General features: G+C 48.5%; 1 protein-coding gene across 2 annotated transcripts in view; it reads left to right on the forward strand.

The window, feature by feature from the left end:
* LOC136312775 (cadherin-23-like) overlaps window positions 1–22390 on the forward strand; it is a 355498-nt gene that overhangs the window by 33591 nt on the left and 299517 nt on the right. For both annotated transcript variants that reach the window (XM_066242625.1, XM_066242624.1), the window contains exons 2-3: window positions 14040–14111; window positions 19655–19732. In XM_066242625.1, the coding sequence (XP_066098722.1) occupies window positions 14045–14111; window positions 19655–19732 (145 nt within the window). In that variant the 5' untranslated portion in view covers window positions 14040–14044. The remainder of the gene's footprint in view (window positions 1–14039; window positions 14112–19654; window positions 19733–22390) is intronic.

Raw genomic sequence — 22390 nt, forward strand, 5'->3', positions numbered from 1 at the left:
GTGAGGGATCATAGACGTGACCCCATGGTCACTGGCTTGAGTGAGGGATCATAGACGTGACCCCATGGTCACTGGCTTGAGTGAGGGATCATAGACGTGACCCCATGGTCACTGGCTTGAGTGAGGGATCATAGACGTGACCCCATGGTCACTGGCTTGAGTGAGGGATCATAGACGTGACCCCATGGTCACTGGCTTGAGTGAGGGATCATAGACGTGACCCCATGGTCACTGGCTTGAGTGAGGGATCATAGACACGACCCCATGGTCACTGGCTTGAGTGAGGGATCATAGACACGACCCCATGGTCACTGGCTTGAGTGAGGGATCATAGACGTGACCCCATGGTCACTGGCTTGAGTGAGGGATCATAGACGTGACCCCATGGTCACTGGCTTGAGTGAGGGATCATAGACGTGACCCCATGGTCACTGGCTTGAGTGAGGGATCATAGACGTGACCCCATGGTCACTGGCTTGAGTGAGGGATCATAGACGTGACCCCATGGTCACTGGCTTGAGTGAGGGATCATAGACGTGACCCCATGGTCACTGGCTTGAGTGAGGGATCATAGACACGACCCCATGGTCACTGGCTTGAGTGAGGGATCATAGACGTGACCCCATGGTCACTGGCTTGAGTGAGGGATCATAGACGTGACCCCATGGTCACTGGCTTGAGTGAGGGATCATAGACGTGACCCCATGGTCACTGGCTTGAGTGAGGGATCATAGACGTGACCCCATGGTCACTGGCTTGAGTGAGGGATCATAGACGTGACCCCATGGTCACTGGCTTGAGTGAGGGATCATAGACACGACCCCATGGTCACTGGCTTGAGTGAGGGATCATAGACGTGACCCCATGGTCACTGGCTTGAGCCTAAAGGGTGCTGGCTTGAGCCCAAGATTGCTGGCTTGAGCAAGGGGTCACTGGCTCTGCTACAGCCCCCTGGTCAAGGCACATATGAGAAGCAATCATTGAATGACTAAAGTGCCACAAGTATGAGGTGATGCTTCTCATCTCTCCCTTCCTCTTTCTCACTCTTATGCAGTAAATAAAAATAAGAAATAAATCCTTTGCCCATGTTTGAATCAGATTTTTTTTTTGGCTGTTGAGTTTTAGGAATTCTTTATATACTTTAGATATTAATATAAGATATGTGATTTGCAAATATTTTCTGTGGATTGCTTTTTTACCTGTTGGTAGTATCCTGTGATATCAAAAGTTTTTCATTTTAATGGGGTAAAATTTATCTGTCTCTTTCTATTGCATGTGCTTTTGGTGTTATATCCAAGAAATTATTGCCAAATTTAACATCATGGTTTCCCTTTATGTTTTCTTACATGGCTATATCAGTCACTTATTGTCTTAACCAAGTTGCATAAAAATTACTGCAATAACTATTTACCTACTCTCACTCATGTGTAGGGTCTGTCGGCTCACTCTGCCTGGGGCATGTTCTTCTCAGGTTAAAGGCAGGAACTCAAAATGTGGTCCCCCTCCACACAGGGGTCATCTTCTGCTAGTGTGGAGATTGGCCTACACTCCCATCGGTCAAAGCAAGTCACATGGCCAAGCCCAGCATAAAGGGTGGACAGCATACTCTGTCCACCATGAGACCCCAGCTGGGGCATACATGTGTAATCTTATGCAGAGTACAGAATTGGGACACAGGGATCAGCCGCGGAGATGGCCAAGGGGTGGAAATGAACTCAGAGGCTGAGAGAAGGTAGTGTGCCTGAAATATGCTGATCTGAACGGTAAGGAGGAAAGTGTCACTTCCTGGATACATGAAAGTGTCAGTTAACTGAATTAATCAAAATAATGTAGCAATGGAGGTGAATTTACTGACATGGGATAGGCAAAGACAGGAACCTGTTGGAGAAGAAACTGAATTACTTCTGGAAATGTTAACTGTTAGAGGCAGCCAGGAGGAGAAATGGGCAAATGGCTATAAGAGGTAAAGTAGACTTTGCTTGCAAGGAGTTGAGGGTCTCTTGGGAAAAGGATGATGTATGCATGTCTAACTAACCCATGTAGCTGGGATAGCTGCCTCCAAAAATCTAAGAAGGTAGAGGGAAGCTGAGGATCCCACTTCCAGCAGGAACCCAGGGTGGCTTCCTGGAAGAAGTGGCTTTAGAACTGCATCTCAGAGATGGAGCCAGATGGTACTCCAGACAGAGAGAACAAGTGGCCAGAGCACAGAAGGAGAACATAGGTGCTGTGCCTGGCAGTGACCCCAGTAATGGGGAGGGTGCAGATTTCAGCGACATGCCAGAGCTGGGAAAAGTTCTGTTGGCTATTGCCTTGCTGGTAAGTCAGGGGATTTGAGAGAGCTGGCCTTGATCAACCCCATTTCCTCCATGCTCTGCTGGGGCTGGGGCTGGGACTCGGGGATCAGGAGACCCAGCTGCCTTTCCTGGAACTTAAAAAAGAGTGAGTGCCCAGTGTTGGCAAAGATATGGGGACACCAACCCCTTCCTAATTGGTGAGGGGAGCGCAGCTTGATGCAGCCCCTTTGGAGTTTGTCAACAGCTAGAAAGATATGAAAATTCTTTCTTTCTAAATGTAGTCATATGTGCATATAGACATAGTAACAGAGGATATCCATTGTGGCTTTATTTTTCGAAGGAAAAGATTAAAAACAACCTAAAGGTCCATCAGCAGAGGACCTTTTAAATAAATTATGGTCTCCCCATACAGTAGAACACTCCACAGCTGCTAAAAAGAATGAGGCTGCTCCGTGTATACTGAAATAGAACAGTCTTTGGATATATTGTCATGTGAAAAAGCCAGGAGTAGGATACAATGAATAACATTTGGAGATATATATACATTCTTTTTTTTTTTTTTAACGGGAAAAAGAAACCTATATGTTATATCCTTATATATACATACAGTACCTGCCTGGCTTACCTGCCCATCCCCACGCACCATCACTCAATGGGAGCTTCAGGGAGGGATCCAGAGGTGGTCATAAGAACAGAATGGCCACAAGGTGGTCTTTTTCCTCCTTTTAGGTTGAGTCCTCCATAGTGACCCTCCATCACAGCAGCCTCTCCACCCAGCAGCCTGCTTCGTGTGGGCTGTGAAGCATGGCCATTGGTGGCTGACAGTGGCTTGTCCATCAGCAGCCCCAATGGTGTCGTCTGCAGGTGCCTCCTTGCATGCATGAACCTCTCTGTGTTTAGTGGTCGTGAATAATCCCCAAATTGTATTTGATTTCTGCAGTGTATTTTTGTATTTCTATTCAAAGTTGAGTGCATCTGATTTTATGGGAATTTATAATGGTTCCAACTAAATTGTGGCACCCTGCGGTGAAAATCTCTCACTCCTGAGGAACTGAACTGCCGCTCAGATGTCCCCTCCTGCCCTTTCCCTCCCTCAGCCCTGTGCCTTGCTGCACCTTTCTGCCTTGCTTGCTGGGACAGAAGGCACTGCCTCTGGCCGGGCAGAGCACACCCTCTGCCCCTGCACCTCCTGTCTGGGCTGCAGAGAGTGGTGGGACACAGGGACCGTGAGGGTCCTGCCCCAGGGGTTTATCCAGAACCAGAACGGGCTGGTTTGCCAGAAGAGGGGTGTGCTTTGCTCTAGAAGCAACAAGGAACGAGCTTTCCAGTTCCTGACAGGAAACCAGCCTGTGGCGGGCTTCACCTCGGGTGTGGTCTGGCAGTGTTTGGTCAGACCCCTACGGATCAGGAGGAACTTTGCCAGGACCCTGGCATCCTCTGGCCTGGGAAAGGAGTAGGGACAGGAAGGAGGGGCCCCCAAGATTGGGCTGGGGGACCCAGCTGGGCAGTGGGCATCTGTGGACACCTCACTTGCAGGGGCTCCTAGAGCCCAGTTTGTGTATGTGGCCATTTGAACACACACTGTTCTTTTAAACTGTTAGTTCTTACCAGAGAAAGGAGAGCCCTCAGTACAGGGCTGAGCTCAGACCTGGGGCTCATTTCCAAGGCCATTCTTCTAGCCGACTCTGCTGTTCTGGGCTCCTCATGGGTGGAGCACAGGGAAGTCTTCCTGGTGATGGGAAGACCTCCTGCTCCCTCTCTGGGAAGGTAGTGTGGCTGGGCTGACAGGGCCGAGAGGCAGGGCCTCTGGCCTGGGACCCACTGCCTGGGATGGAGGAGCCCCCTACCCTTAGAAGGGTCTGAGTATCAGCATAGGGGTGCGGTCAGCCAGAGAGCCATTGAGGACCTTCCCAGTTCCACTGGGATTCCGACTTGGGACTGTGGGCTTGGGGATGCTCAGAAGAGTATAGAAAAGAACTTTTTTTTTTTCTTTAAAAAACATATTTATTGAGGTATAATTGATATTTTATTTATTTATTTTATTTTTTATTTATTCATTTTAGAGAGGAGAGGGAGAGACAGAGAGAGAGGAGAGACAGAGACAGAGGAGCTGGAAGCATCAACTCCCATATGTGCCTTGACCAGGCAAGCCCAGGGTTTTGAACCGGCGACCTCAGCATTTCCAGGTCGACACTTTATCCACTGTGCCACCACAGGTCAGGCATATATAATTGATATTTTAAAACCTGCACATATTTAATGTATACAATTTGATGAATTTCTACCTATGCATTCATCGGTGAAAACCATCACCACAATCAAGGTAATGAACATATCCATCACTTTTATTTTTTTGTTCTTTTTAATAATTTCATTTAGGAAATAATTTAATGGGATGACTTTGATCAATAGGAATACACAGGTTTCAGGTAAACATTTATATAACATTTGAACTGTTGATTATGTTGTGTACCCATCACCCAAAGTCAGATCATTCACTGTCACTGTATATCTGTCCCTTTTTACCCCACCCCGTAACCAGTTCACTTTTATCTGTGTCCACGAGTCTCAGTTTTATGTCCCACCTATGTGTGAAATCATATAGTTCTTGGCTTTTTCTAATTTACTTATTTCACTCAGTATAATGTTCTCAAGGTCCATCCAGTTGTCATAAATGGCGACATGTCATCATTTCTTATGGCTGAGTAGTACCCATTGTATATACGCACCACATCTTCTTTACCCAGTCCTCTATTGAAGGACACTTTGTGTTTTTTCATGTCTTGGCCACTGTGAATAATGCTGTGATGAACATGGAAGTGTATGTGTTTTTGCATACCAATGTTTTCAAGTTTTTTTGGTAGATACTCAGTAGAGGGATTGCTATGTCACATGATAATTCTATTCTTAATTTTTTGAGGAACCACCATACTTTCTTCCATAATGGCCGTGCCAGTTTACATTCGTACCAGCAGTGAATGAGGGTTCCTTTTTCTCCAGGGCCTCTCCAACACTTGTTATCACCTATCTTGTTGATAACAGCCAATCTAATAGGTGTGAGGTGGTATCTCATTGTAGCCTTGATTTGCATTTCTCTAATAGTGAAAATGAGCATCTCTGCATATATCTGTTGGCCATTTGTATGTCTTCTTGGGAGAAGTGTCTATTCAGGTCCTCTCCCCATTTTTTATTTGTATTGTTTGCTTGTTTGTTGCTGAGCTTTGTGAGTTCTTCATGTATTTTGGATATTAACACCTTATTGGAGCTGTTGTTAGTAAATATCATCTCCCGTGGTTGGCTGCCTTTTTGTTTTGTTGTCAGTTTCTTTTTATGTGCAGAAGCTTTTTAGTTTGATACAATCCTATTTGTTTATTTTTGCCTTTTCTTCCCTTGCCTTTGGGGTCAAAATCATAAAATGTTCTCTATTGCCAACGTTCATAAGTTTAGTACATGTTTACTTCTATGTAATTTGTTGTTTCAGATCTTATATTTAGGCCTTTGATCCATTTTGAATTAATTTTTATGCAGGGGGACAAGGTGTTGTCAAGTTTTATTCTTTTGCATGTGGCTTTCCAGTTTTCCCAGCACCATTTATTGAAGAGACTTTCTTTTCTCCATTGTGTGTTTTTGGCTAGTTTATTGAAGATTATTTGTTCATATATATGTGGTTTCATTTCTAGGTTCTCGATTCTGTTCCATTGGTCTGTATGTCTGTTTTTCTGGCAGTACCATGCTATTTTGATTATCATGGCTTTATAGTATAATTTGAAGTCAGGCAGCGTGATACCTCTCTGGTTTCATTCTTTTTCCTCAGGATTGCTTTGGCTATTCAGGGTTTTTTATGGTTCCATACAAACCCAGTAATTTTTTGTTCTATTTCTTTAAAAAATGGCATTGGGATTTTAATGGTGATTGCATGAAGTTTGTATACTGCTTTGGGTAATTTAGCCATTTAACTTTGTTGATTCTTTCAATCCATGAATATTTAATGTTTTTCCATTTCATTATGTCTCTTTCAATTTCTTTCAATAATGCTTTGTAGTTTTCAGAATATAGGTCCTTCACATCCTTTGTTAAGTTATTTCTAGATATTTTGTTATTTTGTTGCAATTGTAAAAGAAATTTTTTTTTTTTTAGTTTCTTTTCTGAAGTTTCATTTTGGCATGTAGGAAAGCTGCAGACTTTTGTATATTGATATTGTACCCTGTGACTTTACTATTGGTTTATTGTTTCTAGTAGTTTTTGGGTAGAGTATTTGAAATTTTCTATATACATGATCATGTCATCTGCAAAAAGTGATACCTTTACTTCTTCTTTCCTGATATGGATGCCTTTTATTTCTTTCTCTTGCCTGATTGCTCTGGCTAAGACTTTCAGTATTGTGTTGAATAAGAGTGGAGAGAGTGGACAACCTTGTCTTATTCCATGAAATTAGAGAAAAAGCTTTCAATTTTTCACCATTTAGTATGATATTGGCTGATGGGTTGTCACAATGGTCTTTATTATGTTGAGGTACTTTCCTTCTATACCCATTTTATTGAGTGTTTTAAACATAAATGGATATTGTGTCTTACTTTTTATTAAGTGAGAGGCAGGGAGGCAGAGACAGACTCCTGCACGTGCCCCAACTGGGATCCACCTGGCAAGCCCCCTGCCGGGCATGCTCTGCCCATCTGGGGCCACTGCTCTGTTGCTCGGGAACTGAGCTATTTTAGCCCTTGAGGAGAGGCCATGGAACCATCCTTAGTGGCCAGGCCAACTTGCTCAAATCATTTGAGCCATAGCTGCAGGAGGGGAAGAGAGAGAGAGAAGGGATAGGGGGAGGGGTAGAGAAGCAGATAGTTGCTTCTCCTGTGTGCCCTGACTGGGAATTGAACCTGGGACTTCCCCACATCGGGAAGCCAAGTGGCCAGAGCTAGATGTTGTGTCTTATCAAAAGTTTTTTCTGCATCTGTTGAGGGAATCATATGATTTTTGTCCTTTGTTTTGTTGATGTGGTGTATTATGTTGATTGATTTACATATATTGAACCATCCTTCTGTTATTGGAATGAATCCCACTTGATTGGGATGTATTTTTTTTTAATGAATTGTTGTATTTGATGTTGGTATTTTGTTTAGGATTTTTGCATCTGTATTTATTAAAAATATTGATCTGTAGTTTTCTTTTTTGTGTGTGTTGTGCTTGCTGGGTTTTGGTATCAGAGTTATGTTGGTCTCATAAAATGTGTTAGGCTGTATTGTATCTTCTATTTTTTGGAGGACTTTGAGAAGGATAGGTACCAAATCTTCTTTGAATGTTTAGTAGAATTCATTAGTGTAGCTATTTTGTCCTGGACTTTTCTTTTTGGGCAGAATTTTGATAGTTGTTTCTATTTCTTTCCATCTTTTTTTCCCCCTGTATTTTCTGAAGCCGGAAATGGGGAGAGACAGTCAGACAGACTCCCGCATGCACCCAACCGGGATCCATCCAACACGCCCACCAGGGGGCGATGCTCTGCCCCACCGGGCATCGCTCTGCTGCGACCAGAGCCACTCTAGCGCCTGGGGCAGAGGCTGAGGAGCCATCCCCAGCACCCGGGCCATCTTTGCTCCAGTGGAGCCTCAGCTGTGGGAGGGGAAGAGAGAGACAGAGAGGAAGGAGAGGGGGAGGGGTGGAGAAGCAGATGGGCGCTTCTCCTGTGTGCCCTGGCCGGGAATCGAACCTGGGACTTCTGCACGCCAGGCCGACGCTCTACCACTGAGCCAACCGGCCAAGGCCCTATTTCTTCCCATCTTATGGGGTCTATTTAGGGTTTCCAGTTCTTTGTGACTCAGTCTAGGAAGATTGTATAATTCTAGGAACATATCCATTTCTTCTAAGTTGTTAAATTTGGTGGCATATAATCTTTCATAGTGTTCTACTATGATCCTTTGTATATTTATGATTTCTGTGGTAATTTCTTTCATTTCAGATTTTGTTTATATGATTTCTCTCTCTTTTCACCTTAGTGAGTCTTGCTAAGGGTTTGTCAATTTTATTGATCTTTCAAAGAACCAGCTCTTTGTTGTATTAATTTTTTCTATAGTTCTTTTGTTCTCTATTTCGTTTAGTTCTGCTCTAATTTTTACTATTTCCTTCTGCTGACTTTGGGTTACCTTTGTTCTTTTTTGTTTTTTTTAGTTCGGAAAGAACTTTCTAATCAGAGTTGTCTGTTCAGAGGCTGCTGGCACTGTTTTGGTTGGGTGGAAATAAGCTAGGCTTCTGGTCGTAAAAAAGTTGGGTGTTTATTATAGAAAATTTGGAAAATGGAGAAAGTATGTAGAAGATAAAATCAGCTATAACCTCACCACTCAGATAAAACCCTTTTCAGAGCACAGTCCTGTCTGTTCCACCCACTTGCTCATATGCCTGTCCACACACGAGCCTCTGTGTGCCCCCTGTGGCTGTTCCACAGTGGAACTAGCCCTCTGCTGTGTGTCCGGGCTAGTCTACTGTCATAACTGATGTCGCAGTGAACATTTCTGTGGCTTAGTGTCCACACAGGACAGGATGATTTCTGCAGCTAATATTCTGTGAGAGGAATGGATGGGCCACAGAAGTGTCACATTTTGAGGCTCTTCACACAATTTTCAAATATTGATTGATTCTTAGCCAGGTTGCGTCAATTTTAGGGTTTGGGAACCTTGGGAATCTTGTCCCTCTGGTGGCTCTAAGTACCCCTTACATACTGGTGACTCCCACATTTACACCTCCAGCCCCATCTTGGGCTTGGACTCTAGTTGAGGGTCTGTTGTTGTCCTTGGCCATGGCAAAGTCACCATGTCCCAAACTGAACTTCTGGTCTTGCCTCTCATCTGGTTCTACCTGTAGCCTTCTCCCATCCTGGTTAATGGCAGCTTCATTCTTCTAGGTACTTGGGCCAAAATCCTCGGGCTTGGCTCTTTCTAGCACAGTCACATACTCTTCAGTAGGACACTCTCTTAGCTCGACCTTGAAATATGCCCAGAATCTGCCAGATCCCACGCCCCATAGTCATGTCCCTGCTCCAGCTCCTAGTCATCTTTGGTCCACATCCCTAGAGTAGCCTCTGTACCTCTCTGCCTACTCGCCCTTCGCCCCTACAGTGAGTCCTCAGTTCACTGTAGGCTGGAGAGCTTCTTTAAAACTTGACTCATTAATGTCACTGCTGGGTGTTGAAAACCATAGCTCCCAGTTTACTCACACCAATGGTCTACAGTGACCACCATGGGCCTGTTGTCTCTCTGATCTCATTTCCTGCAGCTCTCCCCACTGTGCACCCTGTTCCAACTATACTGGCCTCCTCACTGTTTCTCAAGCATGCTAGCACGCTCTTACCTCAGGGCCTTTGCACAGGCTGTCTCTTTGCTTGGAAGGTGTTTCTCCCAGATATCCATGTGGCTCACTTTCCTGATTCCTCAAGGGTTTGTTCACATGTCACCTTCAGTGATACTCAGACCACCGTGACCCTGCTCCTTTCCTCTTTCCTTAGCACTTATCATCCCGAACACCCTGTGCAATTTGCTCACCCTGTGGAACTGTCTGTGTTCCTCTTTTCTGGGAGTGGCAGCTCCTTCATGGCAATGTCTTCAGTTTGTTTTCTCCTTTACTCTGGTGTGTCGCACAGTGCCTGGCACATTGCAGAATGTCAGGGCAGCTGTGTACAGTGTGGCCAGAAGCGGCTCAGCAGCCCCTGGGTTGTAAGTGGAGCCAGAGCAAGAACAAGACCCGGGATGTCAGGGAAAACCCCACAGCAGGATGGGCCCACCACTGTGGCCTGGCTATTTTGTTTCTCCCTTTGAAGCTGTGCCATCTCATCTTAGTGTCTGTGCCACCTTGCCTCAAGGTGAGGCTGGAGACTCATGATGGAGTGAAGAGCAGCCCTGCTTCTGGTGGCTCCGGAGGTGGTCCTTGCTAATCTTGCAAAGTTAAGACTGTGTTTGGCTGCCCTTGAATGACAGATGGGAGCACTGAAACAGTGTGATCACCTATGAAGGGGAAAGGAGATGAACAGGCATTTAAGAAGAGAAGTTGGAGTGTCCCTGGCAGTGTCAGAGCCTCAGCCAGCACTGGGGAAAAGAGATGCATTATGCAAGTGTGTGTGTTGTGTGTACATATTCACTTTTTTGCAGACATTGATCACGTGTGCATTGTGTTGGGGGTGTGTTGAGCTCCTTGAGGAAGGGGCTGTGCCTGGCCCTTTTATGGATTAGGAAGTGGGGTGGCAGAGTGGGGAGACAGCAGAATGGTGTGATGGAAATAATGTGGGGCTTGGTTCTAATCCTAGAATGACCCCTCTGAGTCTTAATTTCCTTATCTGTAAAATGGGGACAATAATATCTATGTCATAGAAATATTTTGAAGGATTAAATAAAAATAATACCCTCTGACAATCCCGGACCTGTGGGAATTTTCTAGTAAGTTCCCTTCCTTCCTGGCTCCACTGCAAACTTCCTGCGTGCCCAGCAGAACGGCGTGCACTTACTCGCAGGCTATTTCTGGACGATGTTCTTAGCAGATGTTGTTCAAGCCTCATAATATCTGCTTTGAAAGGCAGAGGGCTGAAGATTTTTTTTCAAGAACACTAAGACATGTCAGATTGTCACTTAATTGTGCTGTGCCTCAGTTTCTCCATTTTTTTTAACGTGAGGAGGAAAGATAGACTCCTGCACACACCTCAACTGGGACCCAGTGGCAAGCCTCTGCGGGCAGCGATGCGCTACCCTTGTGGGCATTGCTCTGTACCTGATCCGTTTCCAGCAGCTGAGGCGGAGGCTCCATAGAGCCATCCTGAGTGCCCAGTGCCAACTTGCTTGAACCAATTGGGCCATGGCTGCAGGAGAGGAAGAGAGAGAAAGGAAGAGAGAGAGAGGAAGAGCAAGAGAAAGGGAAGGGGGAAGGGTGGAGAAGCAGATTATCGCTTCTCCTGTGTGCCCTGAATGGGAATCAAACCTGGGACATCCACACGTCAGGGTTGCTCTTCACCGAGCCAACTAGCCAGGGCCTCAGTTTCTCCATTTGTAAATCAAGGATAATTCTGGCATTGCTGGCTAGCTTTTTTAGCAGGATATAGGAAAATAATGCAAGATAACAGATGGAAAGTGGTTTGCACATTTAGAAAAAGGTGTCATGCTCAAACCTCACTAGTAGTTAGGGAAATGCAAATTAAAGCCGCAATGCTGTACTATTTTCCAAGCATCCTATTGGCAGCCACTTAAAAGAGGGATCACGTCCAGGTAGGCACAGAGGCCCTTTCATACCCTGCTGGAGGGAGTGGGAACTGCTACAACCTTCCCGGAAGGTAATATGCCAATGTCAAATGTAAGCTTACATACATGCTCTGTGTTGTATTTAATTAACCCAACAATCACACTATTAGAGAATCAAGCTCAAGAGCCATCATAGTTCCTGGGTACTACATTTATCAGGATGTTCACTTCATAAGTTATATAAATAAATGTCCAATCCCTGGGTTGTGCACCTGAAACTATTATTATATTGTATGTCAAGTCTAATTGAAAAATAAAAATTATTTAAAATATAAAAATAAATAAAAACATAAACCCCCTTCCAATAAAAATTTGGGATAAAAGTAAGAGCCATCAGAGTTCCAACACAATTGTATGCAGAGATGTCCGCTGTGGTGTTGCCTGTGGCGGCAGGAAGCTGGACGCGTTCAAAGGCCCAGTGGGAGATGTCTGCAACACGAAACATCATACTCTGAACTATTACTTAGTTCTCAAAGAGAAGTGGTGGATTTAGCAGTGTTGACCTAGAGGCTTTTCTGTGAAATTGCAACATGAGAAAAGCACGTTGCTTTTGTGCACGGTGACTCCATTATCCTGAAGCTAAGCAGCAGCCTGCTGCTCCCCGCGTGTGTGAGTGAACGTACTTGCCCGGGAGCAGAGGCAGGCCTGGTAGGAAGCAGGCCAGGCCCAACCTACCACTCTGGCCATCAAACCACTTATGTTTGGCTCACAAAAGTTGAATTATTTGCCAACATTTAAAAATTGAATTCATATAAAAAGCCAGATTTCTAGTTTTTCATTGAGAAAAATCAGAGTCTGTGGCCACTGGGGCCCACATTCCCTCTTGGCGAGACACATGAGCAGCTGTCACTTTTGGACAGAGCACATGGCCCCAGAATGGCCTCCGTCCCCAGCCACCTGACATCCTCCTCATTTACAGCAACTGCTGGGCCCCTGTAGAAACTGCAGTTTTTTCCCGGGGGCAGACTGTTGACATTTGGAAACTCAAGGGGGCAGGGATACAAAGACATGGGGGGGCATTAATCTTTATCGGAATACATCTTAGACTCTTTTATTCTTCAAATGGCTGCTTCATCTCTAGTACTTAGGACATTAAGGATAATATTAGAAGGAAAGCAAAAGGGTGCCATGGGCCATTGCATGGTATATGGGTGCAGAACCTCTCGGTGGGGTCACTGCCTTGTCCCCTCAGCATGACGTTGATAGAGAGAGGGCCCCCAGGTGTGGAATATGGGGTCTGACCTCCTGGCTTTTCTGAATTCCTTGCTCTTAGATCTTGCAGAGATGGGGAAGAATCTAAAAAAAGTGTTTGTTTTTTTTTAAATAAAAAGTCCTTCCCTTCAGTTCCTTGCACCTCCCCATGCCGTCCCTGGTGCTGAGCCCCAGCGCTAGTCAGGGACCTCTGAGAGGCTCTCAGCCTCCGGGCCCCACCTGTGCACTGGGCTGGGTGATTCCACCCCGGCAAGGTGCCTGGTGTCTGCTCACTGCAGGGTGCTGTGCTGGCTCTCGGTTTGGCCTGTGGAGGATGTAGAGGTGAATGGGCCAGGTCTCTGCCCTGACAGGGCTGACAGTTCATCGGGGGGCAGGGGTTAGCTGTTGAGCAGTGTGGGCCCTGCTTAATGTCCCTGCTGGTCACCGGGGAGGCCTGCTCCTGAGGATCACAGCCCTGCTGTAAGGGGGCCAGGTTGGCCACGGCCATGGTGAGAGGGAGCAGCCCACCCTTCCCGCCACTCTTAGAGATGGGATCTTGCCTTGCTGAGCTTTGGGTAGGTGGGTCCCAGATCTCTCCAGAGCTTAGCTCTGAGGCTCCACAGTTTCCACTCCAGCTTTCCACAGACTTGGGTGGGGCCCTGGGCATGTCCACTCTCCTTCCTCTGCCTCTTTGGACCCTGTAACTTACTGCCCACTTTCATAGCTGGTATTTTGGGATAATATGATGAATATAAAAACACAAGAATAAACATGTTTATTGGGCACTTAAACTGGAGCAAGGTGGGGGTAGTGAGGCTGCCAAGCCCTCTCTTAGCCCCCTGTCTTTCTACTCAGCACCCATCTGCTATCCTTGTCCCCAAACTACCCAGGCCCATCACCCACCCAGATGCTGACCTGGAGAATGGAGGCAGCAGCTCCTCCTTCCCCCCACAGAGACCAGAATCTGTCACGATCCATCCCTGTGCCCACTGCTGACCTCACCCATGGCTGAACAGCCAGCCCCACAAGGGCAGAAAGGGCATGTTGCCCCTACCCCTGCCCACTTACTCTCAGGCCGCTGTGTTATACCCAGGATTGGACTACAATAAAATTAATGATACAGACCCTTCTTTCCCATATCCTCCCTCTTGCCCCCTCCCCCCATTTGAGTTGATTCCCTCTCTTCCTTCTGCGCGGAGCGGCAGGGGTGGGGAGGTGCTAGTGGGCCTTGAAGGACAGACCCGCCACCAGCAGCTTCTCATGCTCTCCTTCTTTGTGTCCCCAGGAACCATGAGGTGCCACGTCGCCACCAGCTGCCACGTGGTCTGGCTTTTTGTGCTGATCTCTGGATGCTGGGGTAAGTTCACCCCTTTTCCCCATGGCCACCGTGGGAGGCAGGCTGGAGTGTGTGTGGGCAGCTGTTGGGGTCGGTGCTCTGGGGCCGGAATTGGGAGGGGGCTGTGCTGGGACTCTGGAGACCCCGGCTGGCTGTGTGACTGGGTGCACACTTTCCTCTCTGGGCCTGGGCTGCTTTTGCAGCGCTCATGGGGCTGAAAATACCCATCTCCAGGGCCTGGGACCCTGGAAGGGTGGGGGGATCCTTGAAAAATCCTTGAGCTGTAAGGGAGGAGACATCTGTGACCATGAATTGTCCTTCTAGGATGCGGGACTGGCCACAGTTTTCCAGCTGTCTTTTGAGCACCTACTGTGTGTGTCTCTGGGGGTGTGGAAGAAACGACTCATCACAAGGAGTTCAGAGTCTAGCGGGTGAGACAGGCGCAGCTAGGATTTACTCAGATGCAGGGTGGAGACTGGTCATATAGGATGTACGTGGCTCCAGAGAAGCTGGTCAGGGAAAGCGTACTCAGGTCTGTGGAGATGGAGGCACCCAGCCAGAAAGGAGACGTTTAACCTGGGCTTTAAAGACTGAGAGGTCATTTTAAAATAGGGGAGCAGGCAGAAGTGGATCCTGCAGGAGGGAGCAGCTGGAGCAAAGGTGCAGAGGCGAGGGGCTTTCCTCTTTGCAGGGAGCCAGCCCTCCTTCCCCTGGTCCCTGTGGTAGCTGGGTCAGGACCAGCTCCAGTGCCCACCGAGGAGCCCAAGCAAGGCTGCGGCATTTGCCGCCCCTGGACCACAGGATCAAACAGTGCTGGTCTGATCTGAAGGAAGGCCAGGACAGCAGGCATAGCTGGCACCATGACCCTGGGGGCAGGGGTGTCCTTGGGGAAGAGCTGTGGGTATGGTGTGCCAGGCGACAGGCACACACAGTCCTGAGGGAGGCAGCTTCTTCTCCTACTCTGGGGACCGAGGCCTCGAAGCAAGCCACAGCCCCAAGCTTGCTGGGGTGACGCTGGCATCCTGCTGCCTGGAAGTCCCTTGACAGTCCCCTCTCCTGGTCTCCATGCTTGGAAAATCTTTGCTGGAATGCTCCTGCAATGGGGAGCTCACTCCCATCTAGGCAGCTCAGGATTACGACATAGTCACAGAGACTGTCAGGGGCAAAGCCAGAATGGAGCTCAGACCCTCTCTCAACGCCCAGCCCGCATTACAGAAGAGAAACTGATGCCTTGAGAGCAGCTGGCCCATGTCACTCAAAGCAGGGCTCAGCTGGGCCTCGCCTCAGGTCTCCGATCTTTCACAGGGCTTTTGTCGAGGTACTAGCCCTGCCTGCTTCCCCCCCGGGAGGCCTCGCTGGGGGCCCCTGGGACCAGTTCTGACCCTCTGGGCTTGCTGGACGGTGGCAGTCAGAACACTTTGCTCAGCCTCCTCAGGGACTCTGTGACCTTGGGCACTCATGCACCTACACTCCTCCCCAAAGAAATAGGTATGTAAAAATAAAGCAGGTGCCCAGTGCTCAGCTGCCTTCCTCCGAAGAGGTGGCGGTGTCCCCTTGAGCATTCAGATGCATCCAGAGTGGGCACAAGGGAGCAGCACAGAGGCAGGACTCCTGGGTTCCCATCCCATTTCTCTGGGGGTCCCTCGGGCAAGTTCCTTAACTTCTTTGTGCTTCACTTTCCTTTTCTGTAAAATAGGGGGGACTGCTCCTGGGTTGTCCAAATGGTCAGATGAGTCAATATATACATATCAAGCACTTAGTAATGTCAGGCGAACATAATGTGCGAAATATTATTAGCTCTTGTATTATCAGCTGTATCTTCCTCTAAGGAGAGCAAAATGGGACACAGAAAGCAGGTTAAGTCAGTTGCCTGGGGCCACCCAGCAATTCTGTAGCCAAACCAGCCAGCCATGGTCCAACCTGCCTTACATGTATATGTAAGGGTCTCTCTCTCTCTCTCTCTCTCTCTCCTGGTCCCCATCTGAAACAGCCGATGTTGCTCCTTTGTCACGGGGCAGCAGCTGTCCTTCAGGACGGAAGGGCAACATCTCCCATCATGCCCTTTCAATACCTGCCTCCAAGCCCAAGCACTTGTCCTTGTCCCCAGACCATACCACACGCCTCTCTCCTTTGTCTCCAGCTGACCCCGGCCCCTGTTGATCTCTTCTCCCATCCCTGGCAGTCAGAGATGGGTCAGGCTCAGGGACAAATGTTTCCTAGATGTCAAAACACCCTGTCAGCCTGTCATCGTTCTACCCATCTCTCCTCTGGCCTCAGTGCACTCCTGGGTACTTGTTACTCTTCACCCGTGGGCTTGTTGGGAAGGCAAGGGGCGGCAGCCTGCACAGCCCCGCGGAGGCCCTCCCGGCTGGCCCGGCTGGGGAGTGTCTGCTGGGTCGTGGAGGCAGTCTCCAGGCACGGGGCATGGGGGAGCCCCGACAGGCTGCCCAGCGTCTCCCTGACATAGGGGTGGTGTGTCCACTGCAGTCCCACTTCACTGGAGGCCTCAGAGCTCCCCACGCAGTGGTTTGCTTCTGGAGGACACAGCCTTCATTGTCTTAAAGGTGGTTTTTAAAAGAAAAAGTGACCTGTCAGCATGCCCCTTTCCCTACCCCCTCCTGCCTGCCCCCTCCCAGTCCCCAGGTGTCACACTGGCAGCCCAAGGCCACCCACCAGGCCTCCAAGGGTGGCAGGTCTAATCCAAGAACACGAGTCCTACTTGGTATGTGGCAGGTGATGCGTGTCCCCTGTGCTCTGCCCAGCTGCCCGTGTAGAGCTCTCAGCAGCTGATTATCGGCAGGTCCTGTAAAATAAAATTTAAAAATGAATGTTGCTGCTGCAGGTGATTTTTTCCTCGCTGGTTTCCCTCCCCACCAGCCCAAGCCTGCCACTGAATCCCCCGGGCCTGCCTGAGCCTTCTGCCTTTGTTCAGTCCAAGCCCCCCAGCAGGGATCAAAAGCATTCCTCTCTGGCTGAGCAGGCAGCCCTGTTATTAATAAAGGCTACTGTTTAGCAAGTGCTTGCTATGTGCCGGAACGGCGCTAAGCGCTTTATATATATAATCTCATTTAATCCTCAGGACAACCATGATCCTATTATTATCACTCTTTTACATATGAGTAAACTGAGGCACAGGTAAGAGGCACAGGGAGATAGGTTCAAAGCAAAAGCAGAGGCAAGGCCCGTGACCACCAGCCTCTTGCTGAGACTAAGGTGTGTGTGAGGGACTGCCAGTTCCTGATGTCAAAGGGTGGATGGGGTATGTGTGGATTCATTTGCATAGTTGAGGTGGTCAGGGAGGGCTTCCTGGAGAAGGGGCATCTAAGATGAAACCTGAGGATGAATAGGAAGTTAGCACATGAAGGAAGAAGGAACAGTAGTCCTGGCCAGTAAATGAGAGGCCACAATGTTCAAGGAGCCGGAACTGCATCACCCTGGCTACCTGGCTAGTTCTACCTGGTCCCTGTGAGGAGGCATCTCAGGCAGGAGGGGAAGTACCCCTTGTCTTCAGCCTTCTATGAGTTGACCTCAGTGTTCTTGAGCCTGGCACAATCTCTGAGGTGGCCCCAGGCAAGCAGGGATGAGGGGAAGGAGGGCTGCACCCCTGCCTACATTCAGGACCCCTGGACGACCCAGCAGGAGCTGCTTACTGCGAGGGCTGCACAATGTTGGCCCCATGCAAGCAGGATCAGTTCCCGCTGGTTGGCAGAGGCCCAGGGAAGTGCCCTCCCCTGCTTCCTTCTGGGTGTTTCTTAGCACCAACAACCAGTTCTCTGGAAACCAACTGCACATCCAATACTTTAATTCTGACACTAACTACCTGAAGTTAGTATCAGATTCCACAGATTTAAGGGTGTAGGCCCCCACTTCAGGAGCCTGTCACAGGTCCCAGGCTACCTGTACTTTTGACCAACTGGCTCTAAATTGGGGGTTCCCATGATCTTTCTTCAGGTTCAATTATCTAGAACAACTCACAGAACTCAGAGGAACACTTACATTCATTGGTGTAGTATAAAGCATTGGTCCCCATCCTTTTTTGGGCCATGGACCGGTTTAATGTCAGAAGATATTTTCACAGACCGGTCTTTAGGGTGGGACGGATAAATGTATCACGTGACCAAGACAAGTGTCAAGAGTGAGTCTTAGATGGATGTAACAGAGGGAATCTGGTCATTTTTAAAAAATAAAACATCATTCAGACTTAAATATAAATAAAACGGAAATAATGTAAGTTATTTATTCTTTCTCTGCAGACCGGTACCAAATGGCCCATGGACCGGTAGTGGTCCGTGGCCCCGGGGGTTGGGGACCACTGGTGTAGAGCGTACCACTTAGGAACCCCAGAAGGAATAGATGCATTCGAGCGGCATGGAGTGAGGGTGGTTCGGAGCTTCCATGCCCTCTCCAGGTGTGCCACCTTCTTGGCACGTGCATGTTCACCTAATCTTTGTGGTGACCAGCTCCATCCTGAGGCTTTCTAGGGGCTACACCCCAGGTCACCTCATTGGCACAAACTCAGGTGTGGTCAAAAGGGACTCCTTACGATTAACAAAAGACATTCCTATCACTCTAGAACTTCCCAGTGTTTTTGGAACTCTCTACCAGAAACTGGGAACGAACACCAAATATATTTCTTATTATGCCACACTATGAGAGGGCTCAAGGGACCCATGGAGACAGACTCAGAGTTATTGTGGGGGGATTTGTGGTATCAAGAGGCTTTTGTAGGTGTGAAATTGCTCAGCCCATGCAGGTATGACCCGACCCCTTCCCATACCAGCCCCTACTCTGAGGAGTCACAGTGATACAGGCTTAACTGTCCCAAGTTGTCATACAGCCTTCCACTTACTGACTGCATGGCTTGGTCAAGTTCTTACTTATCCCCATAAGCCTCATTTTCCTCAACAGTAATATGGGGCTGTGTATACCCTGCCATCCCATGAGGGTTGATGGCGATGATATAAGTGGTTGGTGCAGATAAGGGGTCCACAGATGGCAGCCATTATTATCATTATCATTGTCATTGGCAGAGGGCCTTCTAGATGCCATGCCGTTTCCTGGGCACCAGGGTCACAAAGCAGACTGCCCTTGTCCTGGTCACACTCACATCCCATCTGGAGCTGGGCTGCCCAGTAGAAATACAATGTGAATTACATGTGTGATTTAAATTTTTTCTCAGAACTGCATTAAAAAAGAAATAGGTAAAATTCGTTTAAATAATATATTTTACTTAACCCAGTATATCCACAGTATTATCAATTCAACACACAATCAATATAGAAATGAATGGGGCATTTTACACCCCCTTTTTCTTATAAAGTTGTTGAAATTCTGTGGGTACTTCACTTTTCAGCTTATCTCAGTGTGGACCAGGGCTCAATAGCCACATGTGGCGGGTGGCCTCACTGACTTTATAACCTGACAGCTGTCTGCCTGTCTGCTGGCATTATTTTATTTGCCTTGAGGAAGGCTATGGCACCAGACACAGATTCAGTACCCACTGCAGCCCCAACAGCAGGAAGCTGGCATGAAGGTACTTGACTGATTCTCTTGTGCTCTTTCAGGTCAGGTGAACCGGCTGCCCTTCTTTATCAACCACTTCTTTGACACGTACCTGCTGATCAGCGAGGACACACCCGTGGGTGAGTTGGCACAGGGCTGGTGGGCATGCCAAATGGCATGGGGTGGGCGCCTTGCCCCACCGCATGAAGGTGATCTGAGAGACAGATCATCTTCCACCCATTATTAGGACCTCTACCATGACAACTCTGATGGGTGTTCATATGGCTTCTGCTTTGTTGCCTCCAGAAAAGAGGTACTCAGTACTTCCCACAGTGGCTCGTTCAAACAGAGGGGAATTCTAAGCATCAAAGCGTTTATCACATTGAGCCCAAGTTGCTTGACTTTCACATCTGCATGAGTTTTCTTCTACTAAGTGTTTTTTTTATTCTTCCTTGAGAAAATTTGAAGATGGAAGCTATTGTAGACTTTGCTTTATACCTCTTATACTTTTCTGTGATTGTTGCATTGTCTGCATTGGGTATGCCTGTTTTTGTTGTTAGAAAAAAATGAACTAGTTAGGAGGTGATCATGAGCATCCTGGTGTTCTCCCCTTGTCCCTCATCTTGTTACCTCGTCACCCAGGTTGTCCTCATGAGCCCCCTCCCAAGGACCTGGCTCCTACGCCTGTAGCTGGACATCCTGCATGCATAGGCCTGTGGCCTTAGTTCAGCCTGGGGACCCAGAGGCCTCTCAGGAAATGGGAGTTGAATTGAATGAGCTCGTCCACAGCTGTGCTGATGGGAAGGCACTCTTTCCTGTGAGCATGCCTGCAAACAACAATGTCTGGAAAGGTGCCACCCACCTCCACAACACCCTCCTCTGTCCTCTCCTTCTCAGAGGCGTCATTTTAGGGAAAGTGACTGTAATCTGGGGCTTCTGAAACTCGGGTCTGCCCGCTGTGGGTGCGAGGGCGGGGCTTGTGCCAAATATGACGTAGCCCAGGGGTCAGCCTGGTCCATCTTTCTAAAGGTGTATCATTTGTACTTAGAAATGTAGCAGGTGGTTTGGAGAGAGGAGAGGTCTTAAGATATTTACCTAATGGGTAATTTAAAACACTATATAAAACCAAATGTAGGTGTGTGGTAGAGTAGATATAAAGTTCTTCTAGGAAAACCTGTGCTTGAAGAGGGGAGCCTTAGGCAGGCCCCAGGCTCTCCCCTGCTGTTTGTGTGGGCAGGCACACAGCGCTTGGGGTCTTTTCTGCCACTCTTCACGATGGAGGCTCTTCTGCCTAGGAGGAGCCCGTTGGGCAGCAGCTGTTTCTGACTGCTGTGGGGATTGACCCCATGGCCCAGACACATTTCCGTTCTAGGGGCTGTGGTCACTCCTTTGGTGACTGGCAGTCCCCACGGTCTGCATTGAGAGGCTGAATTTGGGGCCTAGGAATTGGGGATCTGGGTGTTGGAAGGAAGGACTATCTAGGAGAGTGATTGCCTGCCTCTCTGGATCTTTTTCCGGAAGCTCTGCTCACCTTCTTGGGGGTAGAGAAGGTGTCTGCAAGCCTTTGGGGACCCTGCCGAGCCCTTTCCTCTCCTCTGGGTTGGACTGGGGGATGTTTGTGGGCTCCTGGATCGTCTGTGGCTCCTCCCTGCACCCAGATGTGGCATGGGGCTGGCCCGGAGCCAGCCGAGGGGGTGCCCAGCACACATGTACAGGAAACCACAGGACGTCAGCAGCATTGGTCACTGCTGGGGCTCTCCTCTTCTCAGTTTTCCCATCATTTCACCAGGTAGATGGGGTGCCGGCTCTGGGCCAGGCCTGGATGCCATGGGCCCAGAGGGGAATTTAGTAAAGGAATAAAGAAATCGGACCTGGCCAGTTGTGGCACAGTGGGTAGAGTGTCAACCTGGGACACTGAGGACCCAGGTTCGAAACCCCAGAGGTCACCGGCTTGAGTGCGGGCTCACCCAGCTTGAGCGCGGGCTCACCCAGCTTGAGTGTGGGCTCATCCGGCTTGAGCATGGGATCACTGGCTTGACTGTGGGATCATAGACATGACCCCATGGTCACTGGTTTGAGGCCAGAGGTCTCTGGCTTGAAGCCCCCCAAGGTCGCTGGCTTGAGCAAGGAGTCACTGGCTCAGCTGGAGCCCCCTAGTCAAGGCATATATGAGAAGAAATCAATGAACAATTAAAGTACTGCAACTATGAGATGATACTTCTCATCTTTCACCAAAAAAAGGGGGGGGAGAGAAAGAAAGAAGAAATTGGTGTGGGTAATAGGGGCTGGGCTGGATGAGGAAGGATCATTTCTATGGGGTAGAGCAGTGGCAGGAGGCTGCAAAAGAGGTCTTTGGGAGGTGGTGACAGTTGAGCAGAGTTCTAAAGGAGTCCCTTCCCATTCCTTCACACACTATTTCTTATGGCCAATTTTCATTGATGTCTGTTTTAACCTCATGCCCCTGGAGATCCCTCTTTTATGGAGGAAATACACTTGGGACAGGCAGGCCATTGAGCAGAGGTGTGGCAGCCTCTAACTGACCAGAGCTGCTGGCTCTGATGCTGGCTTCATCACCTCATCTGTGACAGCACATTGCCCTGCTTGGAACTGAATGTGGGTCCTTGGAGGCCTGTGGGGCAGGGAAGGTGATGGGTGGAGTGGGTGAGTATTGCTTTGCCAGTGCTGAGAGTGACAGGCTCCAGGCTGGAAGCCTCCAGTGAGCCCTCTAGCAGGCCCTGACTAGCTGCCTTTGGGTTTGGCTCTGGCTCTTGATCGCCTTCTGCAATTGCGGGCATTGA

The sequence above is a fragment of the Saccopteryx bilineata genome, chromosome 9, assembly GCF_036850765.1.
Source record: "Saccopteryx bilineata isolate mSacBil1 chromosome 9, mSacBil1_pri_phased_curated, whole genome shotgun sequence".
Lineage (NCBI taxonomy): Eukaryota > Metazoa > Chordata > Mammalia > Chiroptera > Emballonuridae > Saccopteryx > Saccopteryx bilineata.